The 20,272-nt window shown below is 35.9% G+C and overlaps 1 protein-coding gene across 3 annotated transcripts in view; it reads left to right on the plus strand.

The window, feature by feature from the left end:
* KLHL5 (kelch like family member 5) overlaps positions 1-19,167 on the plus strand; it is a 66,930-nt gene extending 47,763 nt beyond the window's left edge. For 2 of the 3 annotated variants that reach the window (XM_081130872.1, XM_081130871.1), the window contains 5 exons: positions 624-848; positions 4,094-4,256; positions 8,099-8,311; positions 9,831-10,002; positions 12,348-19,167. In XM_081130872.1, the coding sequence (XP_080986998.1) occupies positions 624-848; positions 4,094-4,256; positions 8,099-8,311; positions 9,831-10,002; positions 12,348-12,404 (830 nt within the window). In that variant the 3' untranslated portion in view covers positions 12,405-19,167. Of the gene's footprint in view, positions 1-623; positions 849-4,093; positions 4,257-7,818; positions 7,886-8,098; positions 8,312-9,830; positions 10,003-12,347 lie in introns of those variants that run through there. The other variant, XR_013998332.1, reaches the window with a different exon arrangement.
* The last annotated feature ends 1,105 nt before the right edge of the window (positions 19,168-20,272 follow it).

Consider the following 20,272-nt stretch of genomic DNA (forward strand, 5'->3'; position numbering starts at 1 on the left):
AGATGATGGAGACAGGTAAAGGAACACAGTTTATAGTGGTTACCACTGTCCAATCTAGGATAATTTTAGCATCAAAAATATATAATGTAGTTAAAAGATTGTAACCTATTAAATCAATAAGTATTCATGACCACTCAAAGGCATTCTCCTTAAAGTCCCCAGTGACTTCCGTGTAGCTAAATCCAGTAATACTTTTGAGTTCTCATCTTACTTGACCATCTCAGTAGCTTTTGATACTGTTCATAGTCCTACCTGCTATAAACTTCTTTCCTTTGGCTTCCATGACACTAAACTACCCTGTTTTCCCTCCCACTTCTAGCTAATGCTCCTCAGCCTTCTTTGACAAATAATATTTTATTTGACCTTTTAATACCAGAACGTGGCGTGTTTCCTAGGGAATGGTAGGAGATGTATGCCTTGACGTATGCCCTAGTGTATGCCCTGGAGAATATAAGCAGATGAGGTCAGAGATATAAGCAGGGGGCCAGATCATGCAAGGGCTTATTGGAATATAATAAAAGTTGTATTGTCAGTGCTATAAGATTATACTTTTGTATGTATAATGACATAAAATAATCACGGTGAAATTTTTATTTATGTAACTTTTATATATTACCATTAAGGGGCAACAAGCATTGAAAAATACGATCTCCGTACAAATATGTGGACTCCTGTAGCAAATATGAATGGGAGGAGGCTACAGTTCGGTGTTGCAGTGTTAGATGACAAACTGTATGTGGTTGGAGGAAGAGACGGACTGAAGACTTTGAATACTGTAGAATGCTACAATCCCAAAACAAAAACTTGGAGTGTGATGCCTCCTATGTCCACACATAGGCATGGCCTTGGTGAGTATAACTGCAGATTTGTTCCTAATATCATGTGTTAGGGTTGGACTTCCACGGCATTTTTACATTCTGTACCAGGCAGAAGACGACCAGTGTGGCAGCTGTTGAGTCAGGAGAGGTCGCCAAGCATCCCTTCATATGCTCTCTGTTGTCTGAGAGGTAGGAGCAGAGAAAACAAGCATATACATAAATGTCTATGTGCAACTAGTACAAGTAAAAATATGAATATTTTAGGGTAGCATGAACCCTATGTGAAATGTTTATTTAAAAATCTTTAGCATTATTGTGTTTTATCTGTATCCCATGGTTTTTAAGCAGAAATTAGTAAAACCAAGAAAAATTTGAAGGTGGCACAGAGAATGTAATGATACTTTTCATTTTTGCATTCAACAGTTCACTGAGCAGACATTGATTAACATGTACTGTGTGCCATGCTCTTTGCTCTGTAGGTATGCAGGAATATGGAAGACACTATCTTACCCTCAAGAAACTGATGACTCACTCTGAGATGATAAAAGAGAATTTAGGGATCCTGTATCAGATGACCTCTCTTTTCTCATAAGAGAAAGAACAGGTGGAAAGAATAGAAAGAATTGTTTGATGAGAGTGAAGGAGGTAGAAATAAAATTAGATAAGGCTTGAAATGTATGTGTATCACCCAGCTTTGCTGCGTAACAAACCACTGCAAAACTTAGAGGCTTAACCCAACCATTTATTTAGTTCATGGATCTGTGGGTTAGGCTGTTCTGGTCTGGGCTGAACATGTGTAGTGGTAAGCAGGTTGTTGGCCTGGGCAACACAGGCAGCTGCGCCAATGCCCCTGATCATTCAGCGGGCAAGCCCAGGCTTCTTCACATGGTGGCAGTCACAGGATTTCAAAAGTAGCAAGAGAAGGCAAGCCGCAGTGCACAAACACTTCTCAAGCTTCTGCTTGCATCATGTTTGCTAACATCCCATTGGCCAAAACAAGGCACATGGGCAAGCCCAGATTCAAAAACTAGAGAAATAGATTCCTCCCCTTAGTGGGAGGAGCTGCAGAGTCACATTGCAAACAGGCATGCATTCAAGGATTGGAAGAATTTTAGGCCATATTGTTAATTTATCACAGTTTGGAAAAGGTTTAAAAAGAGTTGCAATAAAGAATTTGATAGGTCATCATAAAAGATGAATTAAAAAATGGATGAGTAGCAGTGAAGGCATAGTTTAGATAGCATTGCTTTGTACTATATGCAATTTATTAATAAGCACCTGAGTAGAGGCTACCCAAAAAGCCAGTGAAAATTATCTACACAGGAAGATATCACCTAGGTATGGTAGGGAGTACAGCAAAAGATCAAAGAGACAAGCGATTCTACTAGTTGCAGTTAGGTTTCAATGAAAAGTAATCTTAAGTTTCAGGTTTGGTAAGGAACTAAACCAGAAGCTTAGGGCTAAGGTGCAAAGAGGGAGCTCAGAATTAACTATATGAAACTTAACAAAGAAAACTATAAACATTACCCTTGGGCCCATAAAATCATCTGTTACATAGGCACAGAATGGGAAGATATATCTTAAAAGCAGCATGAATGAGACATAAATTTGAGTTGATCACAAAATTCAGGGTCAGAAGTGTGATTCAACCACAAACTTTCCCCTCCCTCGAGGAAAAGAAACTTAATTCTAGCTTAAGGTAAATTCTTATATATATGGTACATGGCATGAGAATGCCCATGATTCAGCTGTGCTTTGTGCAGATCAGATTGTGCATGGAATGCCATCATTAGTCCCAGGTACCCCACAAAAGACTTCAATGAACTTCAAGTTCAAAGGAGAATGATCACATAGCTCAAAGTGTCTACTTTAGGCCTAAATTTAAAATTTTTGCATCATTTAAAACAGCCTTGCTCTTATTAATTTACCTTATAATAAATGTTTTAAATTTGAACTTATAAAAGAAATTTTTACTTAAGAAACACTCCTTTTATCTCTTTACATGTGGAAATTGTACAAGACTTCATTTGAAAACGTTCTGCTGCTAAAATTCCTTTTCAAAGCTAAGGTTTAAGGGGTTGGACTAGATGGACCCATTATTTTTTTTTTCCAGCCCTTTGATTAATTTCACACACACACATATATAATTGGATATATATTATATATAGTTGGAGTTAGAGATATGTGTGTATGTTTACAAAAGCCATACTGGTAGGGCACAAATGAGTGGAATGATATGTTGATTCGAGTCACATATAAATGATGAATATTTATATCTCATCTGGCCATGATTTCACAAATTAACATATATTTGTATTACAAAATTTGTATTTTAACCCTCTAGTGATTCATATTTATATCTCACTGACTATGATCTTGTCACACCTCTTCTCAAAACCTTCTCCTGGCTCTCTGTCTCATTTAGAATAAAATCCAAAGTTCTTACAAGAGCCCTAGCCACTCTACATGATCTGACTCCACATTCTCCCTCATCTCCCACACTCTCCCCCTCATTCACCCTACCAGCCAAACTAATCTCCTTGCTGTACCACAGACACACTAAGCATGCCTTGGGGCCTTTGTACATACTGTTCCCTTTACCTCACCTTCTCTTCCCCCAGATATCTCCATGCCTGGTTTCCTAACTTCATTTACGTTTGTTCAAATGTCATTTTACGTTTGTTCAGATGTCCCCCTGACTCTCTCTACCTTTAATCAGTTCCATTTTTCTTATTAGCATTTAACGATACCCCAAATATATTTTGTTTGTTTCCCAATTAAAATATTAGGTCCATGAGAGCAGAGCCCTTACCTATTATGTTCAGTTAAGTGCCTGGCACTTAGTAGAAACTCAGTAGATATTTGTCAAATAAATGAGCAAATGAGTATGGCTCAGTTCCCTGGTGATGACTCATAAATAGATTGTGGTATCAAATCTAACTACAATAAAATCTCATGAATCTGAATTAATAGGGGGAAAGGAATAAAAATGCATTTTCAAATATATCTTAAATCCATATTATTGAAAAAATGTTTTAAATATGAGAATATGTGCATCTTGTGTAGTTTGTAATAACTTCCCACTGTTGTACCTCAAAATACTGCCTCTAAAACTTTTAAGACCAGAGCTATAGTGCTGTTTCTCACCCTCACTCACCCACCCGTCTATATCATAAATTTTTGCTTAGTTAAATTTGCATGTTTAGATTCATTGTACCGACATTTCAATTAAAATGTGGTTTTTAAGTCATTACTTCTTTCCTGTCTCCCTGTAGGTGTGGCTGTATTGGAAGGTCCCATGTATGCAGTCGGAGGGCACGATGGCTGGAGCTATCTGAATACAGTGGAAAGATGGGACCCTCAGGCTCGCCAGTGGAATTTTGTTGCCACTATGTCCACCCCCAGGAGCACAGTAGGTGTAGCAGTACTAAGTGGCAAGTAAGAAAATACTTAAAATTCTCTTTAAAACACAATAAACTAAATTTATTAAGCTATATCATGTCCAACTTAAAAATATGCATAAGTAAATCACAAAAGAGAAATACTTTGAGTGATGTAAACAAATTTTTTCAATAGTCTCTTTTATAAGAGTTGTAAATATAAATATCTCAACAGTAAGTTGAAGTGTGCAGCCTTTTTAATCACCCCAAGAAGAGCGTGTGTTCATTCATCAGCCAGCGTTTTTCTAAGCTTGCTTTAACAGAGTTGCAGTGTTTTAACTATTTTGATGGTTTCCATTTTAGGTACATATTCCGAATCTGGAAAAAATAGAAATTATGTTTTTAGTTTTCAAAAAAAGTATGCAGTTGATTGAAAAAAAATTACTCATGCATCTTTTCTACCGCTCCTTTGTGATTTAAAACAAATCAATTTCTCCGTGCCTCAACTTTTTCAATCTATAAAATGAAAAGCCTGGATAAACTACTGTTTTTGTTATTTTAATTTATTTTTCAATGCTTCCTGATGCAAAAGATAGATGTTTCTTTAGGGGAGAACTATTTCAATGTCTTACGAGTTTCATTCTGTATCTTAAAATTTTCAAAGTATTAACATTTTTCTTTCTATTATGTTTGATAGAAAGAAGCTTTATTTAGAATGAGCCAGGGGTAGGGAACCTTTTTCTGCCAAGGGCCATTTAGATATTTATAACATCATTTGAGGGCCATACAAAATTATCAACTTAAAAATTAGCCTGCGATTTAATTAACTCACCCCTAATGTGATGTCTGGAACTGCTTCTCTTTCCCAGACCAAATGATTTCTCGGGACGTATAGGGCCCCAAGGATCCAGATGTTCCCATCCCTGACTTAGACTTTCAATTGCTCTGGCTACTTTTAAGCCACAAGCTGACAAATATTTTTGGCGGTGGAATCTCTCTTTCAAATGAAATCTTACAAAAACCTTATTACTTAAGGCAATGGAGGTTCAAGTTTATTATAAGTTTATTTTAAATTTATAAGTTTGAGTTTATAATATTTACTTATTATAAATTTTAGTGTAGAAGAATAAGTCTGTTTTAAAGGCCACCCAGATTGTTTTCTTTTGGTAGTCCAATATGAAGAAAATCCTGATTCACAAATAAGAAGCTGAAAATAGTAAGTTATTTTAATGGCTAGAGCAATTTAATTGGAATCTCAGGAAACTTCAGTTAAATTGTTCAAGTAGTTTGCAGATAGGAGAAAATTTTTTTTCTAAGTTTAATCTCAAACAGTATCTACTAACCATTGACATTCTTTTTCTTTTAAATTGACTTGTAGGGAGGGCGGGGGAGAGTTACTTCTTTGGTGAATTAGGATGGTGCTCTAACCAACTGAGCTACCCAGCCAGGACTGACCATTGGCATTCTTGATCACAATTTTAAAAGTCATACAAGCCTAAATCTTACATTTTAAAATATTTAGTATAATACTATCACAATTTGACATACTGTTTCTTTTTTTACTGTAATAGGTACTGTCATGGGAAAGAAAGATGAGTTCTGAATCTTTCATGGTATTTAATTAAGCCAGGTGATATTTTTTTAAATTAAAACTAATTTTTAAAACTTGAATTTCAAATGAACCATTTTTGGGGACCCCCTCAAGTCCTATTCTTAGAATACAGTTTGTAAACCATTGCTTGGGATAACTATTCTTCAGGAAGTGTTACTAATAAAATTTAGCCCTTAATATTAGTGTAGTATAAATGTTGTTTGTACATTTAACATCTCCTAAAAACACCATTTTCTAAAAGAATACAAACAGAGACAGAATTAACTTTTCCCCTCAAACACTTATACCGTATTTACCATATGTAAGATACTGCTCAAAGTACTTTAAATATGGCCATTAATAATCCTCTGAGGCAGGGCTTCTAGATTTTATGGACAATGAAATTCAGGCAGGTGGAGGTTAAATAATTGTCCACAACCACAACTGGTAAGTGATAAATGGCAGAACCAGTATTCAAACCCATAGAGTCTGGCTTCAGAGTTCATGCTCAAGACAGCACTTTTCACAGTGAAGAGCTATGAATTCATTATGAAGAGAGTACAGTGCCTTGAAGCCTGTTTTACAGTGTGTGTGTGTGCGCATGTGTGTGTACATGTATTTTAATTATTGATATTTTCTAGTTGATGTCTTCTAATATCCTATGATTAATATTTAGATAATTATTCTATCAAATATTGGTTAAAGAGTAGGATAGTTTAATATTAAGAATAGTAACACAAAAAAGTAGTTCTTAACAGATAACAAATTTTAACAGATTAAAGTTTCAAATAAATTTAAACTTCCATATTATAATATAGCTTAAGCTTATAACAAGATATTGCAACAACTTTATGTTGCTATTTAAAATATGGTTATGTTCTTATTTAAAAAGCAGTTCGAGTGGCATAGTATACTTTAAATTATGAATTAAAATTATGATACCTGTCTTTAAAATATGTGTATTACCCAAATATAAACACTCAGAGTTTTAATGGGCAAAAATTTGGTACAGTTCAAAATTCTTAAGAATAAAAAGATAGTTAAATATTAACTAAGGCTTCTATAAATTAAAAATGCATGATCTTTAGTATTAGCAATGAACTGAATTTATTACTTTTTTTTTTTTGATCCTCACCCAAGGATGTTTTTACTGATTTTAGAGAGAGAGAAAAAACATTGATATTAGAGAGAAACATCAATCAGTTGCCCACCCATACACGCCCCAACTGGGGATCAAACATGGAACCTGGGTATGTGCCCTGACCAGGAATCAATCCCGAGTCCTTTTGGTGTACAGGATGACGCTCCAACCTACTGAGCCACCTGGCCAGGGCATGAATTTATTACTTTTTTTAAAAAAAAACTAATAGAAAAATATCTATGAAGAACTTCCCAAGTAAATAGTAAGTACAAGAGAAGTTTGTGCTTAATAAAAAATATTTAAATGTTTAAATATTTAAAATATTTTACATATATTTAAAGTAAAAGACTTTTAAATTAGTACTATACATTGAAAATGAATTAAAATTGATCAAGGCAATACTTAGCTCATTGACATACCACATTTATTTTAGATAACTATGGTACCCTATCTGTAGTAATTTAAATTAATGAAGGACCACTGTTTATGTATAATAAATATTAATTTATATGCCATTGTTTCAAGCTATCCTTTTATTCTCCTGTTTTATTACTACAAGTACAACTGTTGACTATACAACTAACTGCTCATTAGTGTAACTGTGTCCTGGTTCTGCTTCTTAGTGGGTGACTCCATTCACGTCTCTTTATCTCCATTAGCTGTGAAACAGGGATGCAAATGGCTTCTCATAGCATCATTGTGGTGATTAAATAAATACATGTAAAGTGCCTTGCCTGTGTAGGTGCTCAGAGAAGGTTAGTTTCTTTCCTTTATAACGAAGTCCTATCTTAGTTATTTAAGAAATAAGTCATGATATATTTATATAGCATATTTTCCTATATCCTAAGACACATTTTAACATCTCTAAAAATGCAATGCATCTTACAGTCAAGGATGATGCGTCGAACAGATGTCAAACAGATGGGAGCTGTGAAACAGTTGTCATTGCTTTCATGTGAGTTTTTGTGTGTGTGTATATTTAGTGACATCTGATATATCCATATATATGTCATTTAATTGGTGACATATCACTTTTCTAATGGAACATAAATTGACAGTGTCTTATAATCAATGGCACCTTAAATTCAAAGAAATACCATAAGAATAACCTCTTTGTCTTAAGCATAGCACTATTTCTTATTTATCATTCTGTTTGTTCTCTTTACAGACTTTATGCAGTTGGTGGTCGTGATGGAAGTTCTTGTCTCAAGTCGGTAGAATGTTTTGATCCTCATACTAATAAGTGGACACTCTGTGCACAAATGTCAAAAAGGAGAGGGGGAGTAGGAGTAACCACCTGGAATGGATTGCTTTATGCTATTGGGGGACACGATGCTCCTGCATCCAACCTGACTTCCAGACTCTCAGACTGTGTTGAGAGGTAATTTCTTATGAAGGAAAACTAGGAATAAAAAAAGAACAAACATAAGCCTCTGACACTTTCAGAAAAATTAGTAATTTTTTATTGAGCATCTACCACATGCAATTTTCCTTAGGAGCTTTGTAAATACTGGGTTGTCTTCTCTGCCTTCTCTCAAGTCTGTCTCCTAACAGCCTCCTCAGATTCTTCTCTCATCTTATAAATACCTGCTTAAACTTTACCTTAGAATTGATTATATAATTTATTAATTGAATCATAGGAAAAACATTTATTGTATACTATTTGGTACTGGACACCTTACCTAATGAAAAAGAAAAGGAGCTGGGTGAATGCGAGAGATAACTAATTAAGGACTGGAGGCTAAATAAGAAGTAAGAAGGAGCAGAGCATTTCTAACACATTTTGATATAAAAGAATAAAATAAAAGGCTCATTAGGCCTATTCCAACTGGCCTCATGAAACTCAGGTGTGGGGCCAGGTAAAGAGCCTAACATCAGTGGAAGATTTGGACAGTAGTTAGAGCTCCATCTGTTGTGTTCAGTCTAGTTCAAGGAATAGAGCAATTGAGTGGATTGGGGAGGTAGAGGCAATAGGAGCTTATATGAACACCCCAAGGCACAAAGGAATGTGACTCATTGAGAAACTGAAAGGCAGCTACTGGAGCCGGAGAACAGCGATGGAGAGAGTGGCAGCACAGGGGGAAGAGTAGGGTGGAGGTAGGGGCAGGTCATGTAGAGTACTGAGGCCTTATTAAGAATTTTGGATTTTTAAAGAGCAATGGGAAGTTAATGTATATATGTGCATGTTACTTAAATTATAAATAACTAAAAGAAAAATTTAAAGTGAAATGGAGGTTTGTTGGTGACAATGATTGCTTTCTGTGAAATAATAAGCAGAGTTGGTTGGTGTTTTTCTTGAGAAAGCAGGAACATTACACCTTCATGTCTCTTGTGTTGAGGAGAGAATAATCCAGACTGTGCTTGTTGCGTGTTACATCCAGGAAGGAATATGCAGGTTTTCATACGCTTTTCCCCATAAATTACCTCAGGCTCACTGTTGTATTGCACCCAGTGATATAAGGGGTATTAGAAGCAATATAAGTCGTCTTGGCCTGTGTCTGCTCTTAGACAGCTTTAGGCAGCTCTGGTAAACATACTTCATGAAAGGAACTAGAAAGTCCAGGAATGGAAAGCTACAATGATTAGGGCTGTGTGTCACCTCATGTAGATTTTCACATCCTGATTTCCTCAAATTGTCAGCAGGCAATCTAAAGCCTTAAAGTAGTTTTCAGTATTTACCTTAGCTCTTTTGCAAAGTTTAAGTGTTCTCCATCTGCTAAATGAATCTGTGATATTGTAAGTTAAAAGTTTTTAGGAAAATATTGGTATTATTCTCTAAGTTATGTTCAGATGTACTTTATATAGCAGATAAGACAAAAGATAGGCTTAAAGAACAAAATCGTTTTTACATAAACTATTGTGAGAGCAATGTCAGCTCCATTTCTAAAACTTTCTTTCAGATATGATCCCAAAACAGATATGTGGACTGCAGTGGCATCCATGAGCATCAGCAGAGATGCGGTGGGGGTCTGTTTACTTGGAGATAAATTGTATGCCGTTGGAGGGTATGATGGGCAGACTTATCTTAATACAGTGGAGGCTTATGATCCCCAGACAAATGAGTGGACCCAGGTATATCATTTCATTTTTCGTTATTCCACTTATTCTGTGTTGTTGTTTTTATTACTTAAGTATAGTTGGTGTACAGTTTTATATTGGTTATATTAGCTTCAGGTGTACAACATAGTGATTTGACATTTTTATACCTTACAATGTGATCATTCCGCTAATTCTAGTAATCATCTATCACTCCGTGTAAATTTATCATCCCCTGATGTAGGCAGTGAGGGTATAGAAAACCAAAGAGAAAGAAGAAATGGTTGTTGAGGGGGCTTTAGTGAAAAAGAAGTTGGGTTTAAGCTAAGCTTTAATGGATCCAAGTCTAAAAGGTAGAAAGAAAGGGGAAATTTTGTGAGAAAACATGAAAGAAATGCCACCAAAGTAGACATATTTCGGCTCTATTGAGGAAGTGTGGCCGGTTGTAAGGATCCATTCTCAAGAAGAGTAGGAGCTCTTATTGAAGAGGAAGGTTGGGGTCAGGGTGGAGGTCTGTGAAGGTCAAGCTAAAGAGTTTGGTAATGAGAAGCTAATGGAGACTTTTAACCAAAAGAGTGACACAATAATAAAAAGTTCACATGGCAGGAGATGGAGACAGGTTAAGTTGGGTTAGGAGCAGGAGAAATGAAGTCTTGAGTTAAGGGTACAGAATTTCATTAGAAATTATGTGATTACCTCCCATCAGCCTTCCACACAAAAGTAGTTAATGGTAACCCAAAACGAGACAGAAGAATCTCTTCCTCTGAGACTTACTTGATTTAAGCCCTTAGGCCAGTTATAAGGAAATCTATTGGCCAGTATTTGAGATTTGGTATTATAGATAATTAATACTTTATGCTCAATCATTCTGTATCAAAATTAATAATCTATGACCACATAGTATTTTATGTGCATGCCACCTCTATTATTTTACAGCAGCTAAATGTGAACTTCTAACCATAGTATCTGAAAAATAAATGTTTTCACTCAGTGTTCCAACAAATGGATGAGAGGACATTTGTACAGGGAATGAAATGAGATTACAAAATCTTAAGCCACCCGCCCCACTTCCAGCCTTGACCCAACGCAGGAAGTGCCTGAGTTGTATTTAATAAATTCTCTAAGCTAAACTTGCTAACTGGTTGTCATGATAACATACACTATTCAGAGTGTAGAGACTTAGTGTCTTGGGTGTTTTGAGAAAAGCTGCTAATTACAAACAGATGCTTTGATTTAAATGACTTAGAGGTCACTCCTAGAATATTGTAAGTAGATGTGGTTTTAAAATAGATTGTTCAAGGAGATATAACTGATCAAAACAATTGATTCAGATGGAGAATAACTGAGAATTCTCTCACAACTGAAGTTGCTTGTGTTCTTAAAATCCACTCATTAGTACAAAGCAAACTTTCTTAGTACTTTATATTAGTTACTCTTTCCCAAATGCTAATGTTTTATTTCTCTTAGGTCAAATGCAGAGATTGTTACTATACCCAAAGTAGTCCTTCTTTGAAAACTATTCTCTCCACACTTTTATTTCCACTATTAATTGCCTAGTGTCTAAGGTACTTTTAAAAAAAAAAAAAAAAAAGACAGTAAGTGAAAGATTTAAGAGCTGTTCCTTATCTATAAAAAGCTTACATTCCTTCACTTGCCACCCACACTGCTATCTCACTATCAAAGAGTTTATTCATCAGGCGTGTTTCCACTAGGGAGTCGAATGGGGTAGCCATTATTTATCTACTCTGCTGAAAAGCAGTAGAAGGGGTTTCGACTTTTTGGCCGTGCACAGAGAAGGCAGTCACTCGGTGGGAAGTTACTGTTTTTTCTGGAGTAAGCAGATCCCAGGCATGCAGTGTATTTTATGTACTCTCTGAGATAATCTTTCTCTTACCCGTCTAGATAATACTTAATATTTTCTCCATATTAGTCATAGTTGCCTTTAAGTATTCAGCATTTCCTCACAAATCAGCATTCCTCACATCCATATTATACAGCATTTTGCCCAAAACATCGTGCTTCATGTAAAACAATTCCTGAGCGATTAAGAAAAACACCTTTTCACAATATATAAATATTGAATCATTATTTTGTACACCTGCAACTAATACAATGTCATGTGTCAGTTATATCTCAATTAATAAAAGAAAAAATCACCTTTAAAGAGAAGTAAATAATACATAATTATGTGATGTGGGATGTCTATGAAAGTTTGACATCAGGAGGGGGGTTTACGGGAAGGGACCAGGCCCGTGATAGGCCTGGGACAGCAGCCCTTGGCCAACAGGTATGGACTATTTCAGTGTTTTGCCAACTGGTCTGGTATTATCAACATTTTTAACTTACAGACCCAACACATATGTCTTTTTGTTTCTTTTTAGGTTGCTCCACTGTGCCTAGGAAGAGCTGGGGCTTGCGTTGTGACTGTAAAATTATAATTTAGTGCTTTGGTTTCTAAATGAAGATTTCCTCGTCTTTTATGAATTCGGTACATTTATCCTACTAACAGTGGACACATTTTTAGTAAATTTGCAATTCCACATTCCTGGGCACAAAGTGCCTGATCTCAAAGTGAAGATTTGTCAAAAAGGGGGGATGGACCAGAGTTACATACTTTCGTTTCTTAGTGAGTCAGAGCTGCAGCTGGTAGATTATGAGCACATGTTCCTCATGTAACCTAATGCTCCTAAACACAGCCCAGTGTTAACTGGGAATTCCATTTCTTAATAATCAAGCATATTTTACTAACATCCAGATTTCTGTGCAAGTAGACCAGATAAAACTTGTAACATTTTCCTTTGTAACTTTATCATACATGAGTTGCAGTAATTTTTATTCATTCATTTGCCTGTTTGTTTAATTGCAACCACTCTTTTAATGATACACTAAAGACTATGCTATTTAGTTTTTTCAGAAATAGCTGTACTATATGTGCTTTGGTTGTGGATTTTATTTCTAAAATTGGGTTAGTCCAGTAAATAAAGAAAAACATTAAAAGTTAAAACAATAATGACCAAATAAAAACCTGATATGATTGTTGGGGTCTATTTAAGTATTCATCCTATTACATCTCGATTCACCAAGAAGTACATGTTACGATATTCTCAAACTGGAATTGAAATGTGGTGTTTTGCATTAAACTTAAGATATGCAAATTTATGTAGAGAAATGTTATATCCCTATAATGTTCCTTCACCTAACAAGTATTTAATTATATGAATTTGTTTTCTTTTATAAAAGATGTTTTGACCCCTTCTTTGTAATCAGTTTGGGAGAAATGGGATTATTGAATGTTTGAAAAATAAGTTTAAAGTGTTTATTACCCAAAGTTTTGTACACTTGTAAACTCTAATTACATATGTGAATGTTAATACTCTCAGTGAATTGTTTATTGCCAAAATGCACTGAGCGGTAACATTTTATGATAAATTCTTTAAGGTATATAAGTCATCCATTTATATCTTAATATAAAATGAGTGTAATCTAAATGCCCATATTTTAAAATACAATGTTATGGTTAATGTGTTTTTGCATTTTATATCAGCATAGCCTAATTATTGTAGTTGTTTTCTTTATAAATTAAAACAAGCTTTTTTTTTTTTTTTAAGCTAATTTTGAGTGTTCATGAACCTATATTGTTTCTGCCTTGGAAGTCAAGAAACTGAGTACTTCTGTTCCCCCAAACAAATCCTGTAGTTATTTTACTTGTGTGGCTGCTAAGAAAATAATAGTGATAGTGACAAGTACATTAATATTTAATGTATTCGTTATATTATGGATAAGAGCTCAATTATTTTCCTGACAAGGAGGGATCAACTGTGGAGTATATTTATGTATTTAGGGGAAGAGAGAGAAGAGGAAAAGGTATAAGAAACAAGACAAAATTTTCAAAAGCAGAGACATACCTGTACATTATCCCTTCTTGTGGAGACTTAAACCTGTGATTTGAAAGGAAGTGCTTGAACCCGCACTTGTGATCATTCCTTTGAACACTCATCACCCACTCTGGTTCCCTGTGCCCACACTGGAGCCAGGCTCCTTCAAGTAAAGGAGCTGATTTCCCTTCCTGAGGACCTTCCTTTCTTTTACGCGGTTCCGTAGAACAGTCCCTTTGTTTTCTATCCCACTGGAGGGCCTTGCTGATGCAGTTTTGAAATCAATAGGACCTGCTCTCCTGGATACTAGTAAAGAGAACCATTTCTCTTCTAGTGACAGAACATTTGCCAAACACTCCTCCTTCTAGTCTAGGGTCTCATAAATCTAGAGGGAACTATGGCTCCTCCACGTGTCCATCATCCAACATTGCTGCCTCGACTTGACTAAGTCTCTCCATTGAAATATCTAGTTGCTCTTTATTTTAACCCCAATTAATGACCACCTTATGAAAAATAATAGGTGCTAATAAGTATTGAAGGCTTATTATGAAGTAGGAAGCAAGTTTTTGCTCGCATTCATGCACCGAATTTTCACAGCAACCTTACGAGGTGGGTTCTATTATTCTTTTTATAGAGGAGGAAACAGACTCAGAGAGGTTAACCCCAAGGTAGCAAGTAAGTGGCAGCACAGGGTTTCTAATGCAGGCAGTCTGCCTCAGGAGCCCCACACTCTTATCACTCCTGCTTCTAGGTAGAAAAAAACAGGTTTCATTTTATGTGGGGAAGCATTTATTTTAGTCAAAAGACAAATGAAGTTTATGCTTTTTAGAAGTAAAGTTTATACCAGTCACACTTCTATCAGAAAAATTTGGGGGGAATTCCTTAGTATTGGGGGGAAATTTTGCTGAAATAGCTTATGGAATTTTATATACATTTTGCTTTAGAAAAGTAAGTGTAAGAAAGCATGACATTTCAAGGTTTTTGTGTGTGCTTTTTTTTAAAAGTAACTGTTCTTTTTTTTTTTAATATATCTTTATTGATTTCAGAAAGAGGAAGGGAGAGGAAGAGAGAGAGATAGAAACATCAATGATGAGAGAGTCATTGATCAGCTGCCTCCTACACGCCCCGACTGGGGATCGGGCATGCAACCCGGGCATGCACCCTGACCAGAAATCATACCGCGATCTGGATCCTAGGTTGATGCTCAACCACTGAGCCACGGCCGGGCTCAAGTTTCATAAATATTAGATACATTACATTGTATTTTGGATGATTGAACCATAAACAAATGTATTCATCAAAAATAAGTTTTATTGCCAATAAATTAGATACTCTCCATGAAACAGACAAATTCCTAGAAACAAGCAAATTACCAAAACTGACTCAAGAAGAAAAAAATCTTAGCAGATCTATAACAAGTAAAGAGATTGGATCAATAATCAAAAATCTCCCAACAAAGAAAGTACAGAACCAGATGGGTTCACTGGTGAATTCTATCAAATATCTAAAGAATTGAAACCAATTCTTAAACTCTTCCAAAAATAAAAAGAGGAGATAACACTTCCTAGTTCATTCTATAAGGCTAGCATAACCATGATACCAAAACCAGATAAAGACAGATTATATACCATGACAAACAAAATTTATTTCAGGAGTACAGGGATAGTTCAACATACAAAAATCAATCAGTGTAATATACCACATTAATAGAATGAAGGGGGGGCAACAGCTAGAAGAAACTAGGACAGTAACATGAAAATAAAGTTCTTTGTTATTAAAAAAAATTAATAGAATAAAGAGGAGAATAGCATCTAGCATCAAAAAGAACAAAATACTTGGGAATAAATTCAACCAAGAAGGTGCAAGGCTTGTACACTGAAGAGTACAAAACATTGCCGAAAGAAATTGAAGACCTAAATAAATGGAAAGGCATCCAATGTTTGAGATGTTATGACAGCAATACTCCCCAAATTAGTCTACAGATGCAGTGAAATCTGTATCAAAAATCTAATGGCCTTTTCTTGTAGAAATTGGAAAGGCTGATCCTAAAATTCATATGGAATTGAAGGGACCCAAAAGAGCTAAAACAATCCTGAAAAAAAAAAAATAACTTGGAAGAGTCACATTTCCTGATTTCAGAATTTCTTACAAAGCTACAATCAAAACAGTGTGGTGCTGAAGTCTGGATAAACATATAGACCAATAGCATAAAATAGAAAATCCAGAAATACACTATGGTCAATTGATTTCCAACAAGGGTGCCAAGACCATTCAATGGAAAAAGAACAGTCTCTTCAACAAATGGTGCTGAATGACTGGGAAGAGACGCAGTAGGGAATGACTACTTAATGAGTAAGGAGTTCCCTTTTGGGGTGATGAAAATATTCTGGAACTAATTAGTGGTGATGGTTACACAACACGGTGAAGGTACTAAATTTTGCTTATGGTAAATTTTATGGGTATTTTACAACATTAAAAAGCTTATTAGGTAAATTACAAATTGTTATTTAATGCAATAATAGTAAGCAATACACACACACACACACACACATACTAGATAGATAGATGATAGATATCACTAGGATTAAAATTCTGCATTTATAGCCATCCCAAAAACAAGTTTTTAAAATGTAATTTGCAAGTAAATGAATTTTAAATTCTGACAGAAAGTGTCTTTAGATCTTAATTCTAGTCTAAAAAGAGAGTGATAAACAATGAAAAACTAAGGGGCAAGTTTGATTGGGAGCTCTTCCCCAATGCCTGGTACACAACAGGCATTCCATAAATGTTTGTTGACAGTCAAGATAGATATTTTTTTTATAAACTATAACGTTTGGAATTGTTGGCAATATCTCAACTCTTACTCAGGAACAAATATTCAGTAAAATGATATGTAATTTTACTAAGCCTAGGTTATTAATTCACATGGAATATTTTTATTCCATTTCATTTTTTAATTAGAATTTTAAAAAGTAAGTGCCATGAAAAATTAAAGCCTACTTTTGGCGTTCCATCCTTCTGGATACCAAATACCTTTATAAGACTGCACCAATTCCCCCATCAGAGACCTTTACTTGTAGGGCCTAAGAAAGTATATCTTTTTTTTATCTACTGGGCCTGAGCAACTCTGACACCTTGTGAACTCTTAAAGAAATGTAGTGTTGATTGATAGGGTATTAGTATCGTGACTAGCCCTAACTGCCGCCTTGTTTTCCCCAGCCCTGGGTAATTATTTCCTTTGAGCTAATGAGGTACATCTAGAAAGCGAAGCCAGGGAAGCTTAGGAAACTATATTCAGGGCTCTCAATCTTTACCCAGGCTGAAGTTGGTTCCACTTGATGACATTTCTTTGTGGATAATAAATATTTAATTGAGGTATTTTAAAATAGTTTTATGTTAAATAATGAATATTTCTTATATAATGTTTGTGCCTTAGAAATATAAGTTGGGAAGGTAGACAATGGCTCATTGACCACTGAGTTATGCTGTAAGTCAGCGATTTTCAACCTTTTTCATCTCGGGGCACACATAAGCTAATTACTAAAATTTTGTGGCACATCAAAAAATATATTTTGACGCTCTGACAAAAAAAATAGGTATAATTTTGATTCATTCACACCAGATGGCTATTGTTGTGTTGGCTGTTGTCATCTTTTTATTAAGGGAAAAAAGGCCAGTGCCCCTGACTTAATAGTCCGGGGTTGCATGTTTTAAGCATTCTTGCAGCGCACAGGTTGAAAATCGCTACTGTAAGTGATGGCATGCTCAAGGTATTAAAGTTATCATGACAACATTATGTTTCAAAACTAGTCAGATTGTTTATATTTTTCTGAGTGAATCCTACTGATAAATTCTGTTGTTACTTTTTAAGATAGTAAAAACAGTCTACTTGAAATTCAGGAGAATCAAATGTTTTTGTATATTCAACAATTTATTTTTAATTAAACTTATTGGAGTGACATTGGTTAATAAAATTACATAAGTTTCAAGTGTACAGTTCTGTGATACAGCATCTGTATATTGCACTGTGTGCCCACCACCTAAAGTCCAATCTTCCATCACCATGTATTTGACCCCCTTTACCCTCCACTGTCCCCCGCCCCGCTTCCCTCTGGTAATCACCACGCCATCGTCTGTGTCTATGAGTTTTTGTTTGCTTCTTTGTCCATTTGTTGCCTTCAGTTTTATTTCTTTAAAGTTATGCATCTTCATAAATCTACATGATAAACTGAGCAGTTCAAAAGAGACATAAATGGAGTGAATTCTGTGGAAGGAACGAGGACCTTGCTTAGTGGTAGCTGGAGCGAGGAGGTTAGAGAGAAGCTGTCACTCAAAGAGCTGTCTCTATGTCAGTGACAAGAATAGCTTGCTCTGAAGAAGAGCTTCAGAGCAAGAAAGTGCTAGGTAATAAGTCTGGCAAAAGCTGACCTACTTACCTGTCTGATTCTGTATCAGAAACTCAGGAGCAAAGCTGCAGAGAAGGACTGGGGGAGTGAGTGAGTCCAATTGAAAATTCATTTACCTCAAACTTTCTGATCAAGAAGGCATGGAGCAAGGCAGGGAGATTAAAATCTTACATGGTAATAGATTATAAAACAAAGGTGGGCAAAGAATGTTAGTTCCTTAGGGGTGCATGCTGAGATCTACTTTTGTGTCCTCTGAAGCAATTAACATTTTATTCACTGTTATATCTGCAGTAGGCTCTAGCTGATTATCGGTGGAATATAAATATGAAATAAACTTGGTCTTTGAGGTAAGTCACCTCAGAGTTACTGGAATGCAAGTTTACAGTATTGCAGACTCTGAAACAGAGCAAACAGAATTCATGAGGTTTCCCTGTTCACACGTCGGGGGTGTGTGTGTTTGGAGGGCAGGTAATAAAATGAGTAGAGGGTTGGTGAGCGTGGGCATGGAAGTGGGAAAGCCAGAGGTGTTCAGGAAGTGAGGAGGCTGACAGCAGCGTCACATACATGCAGAGGAAGCTAATTTACTGCTGTATTCAAACTAAGGATGACAGTTATCTCTTCTGTAAGTGACTCCAGAATAATATGGAGAAGCTCCAGGTGGTCGTAATGTCAGGGATGCAATCTGCAGGCACGCCTCCATGCACTCCACCCACCTGCTCCTCCCTCCTGACCTTACGTAGCTATATGCACCACTTACAGCAAAAATATATAACGAAATGGTCTATTTTCTCTTCTCCCGGCAATGTCACAAAAGATTTCAAATGTCATGAACATTCTACTCAATATTTGGGTGGCAGGGATATTTTATAATAACTTCTCTCTGTTACATAAATCCTTCATAATAATAAATAGTCATTGCTTACTGGACTTCGTGTGGTGATCACATTGTGAGGTATACAAATGTCAAGTCACTATATTGTACACCTGAAACTAATATATTGTATACCAATTATATGTGAATATTTTTTAAAGAAATAGTCCCTGCAAAGATTGTACGAGATAATTGCTCAGGTCCCTTCCAGTTCCAGTATTCAATCATGTAGGTTGAATATTATCTGACATATTGATGTTTATATCCATCAGATATGGCATTATGAGGTATTTATCCCAGCAAAAACCTGGAGTGCTACAGGAGTTATCAGCCCATTGCTTGCACTGCCTAGTCCAGTGAGTGTATATCACAGTATCACAATAGGATTACTGGAAGAACTTTAAAAATACCTAAATGCCTGGACTCTACCCCAGATATGATATCTCAGTATGTCAGTCCAGCCAGAACCTAGTGACCCTAATGTGCAGACACAACTGAGAACTATTACCTAGGCAAACCTCTTACGCTCCTCTGTGTCTCTGCCCTTTTGTTTGCTATAGTCTGTTTGTGCCCCCCACAAAGTTTATTTATTGAAATCCTACCCCCCAAAAGTTATGGTATTAGAAGGTGGGGTCTTTGGAAAGTGCTTAAGTCAGGAGGGTAGAACTTTCATGAATGACATTAGTATCCTTTAAAAGGGGCTCCAGAGAGATCCCTGGTCCCTTCCAGCATGTGAGGATACACGGAGAAGTCTGCAACTGGAAGAGGGGCCCCACAGGACCATGCTGGCACCCTGATCTTAGATTTTTAGCCCCCAGGACTGAGCTATGAATTTCTGCTGTTTATAAGCCACCCAGTCTGTGGTATCTTTTTATAGTAACTGGACAGACTAAGATAGTGTTATACCAAGAGCAAACTTTTCAAGCACCCTCAAGCACTTCTCGAACAGCCATTTCATTCTTATCTGTTCAAGTATCTATGAAATAATACTTTGCTAGCTTTATTTAGCATGTGTAAGATATTTATTTTAAAACAGCATACCATTTAGAGGTTTTCACTAATTTAGAGGAGATTTTCCCAATTTATACCAAATTAGTGAGGCTGTAGTCTTTTTGTAGAAGAAATGGAACATTTTTAACATAAGTTATTTAAGA

Source organism: Miniopterus schreibersii, assembly GCF_964146895.1.
Source record: "Miniopterus schreibersii genome assembly, chromosome: 1".
NCBI lineage: Eukaryota > Metazoa > Chordata > Mammalia > Chiroptera > Miniopteridae > Miniopterus > Miniopterus schreibersii.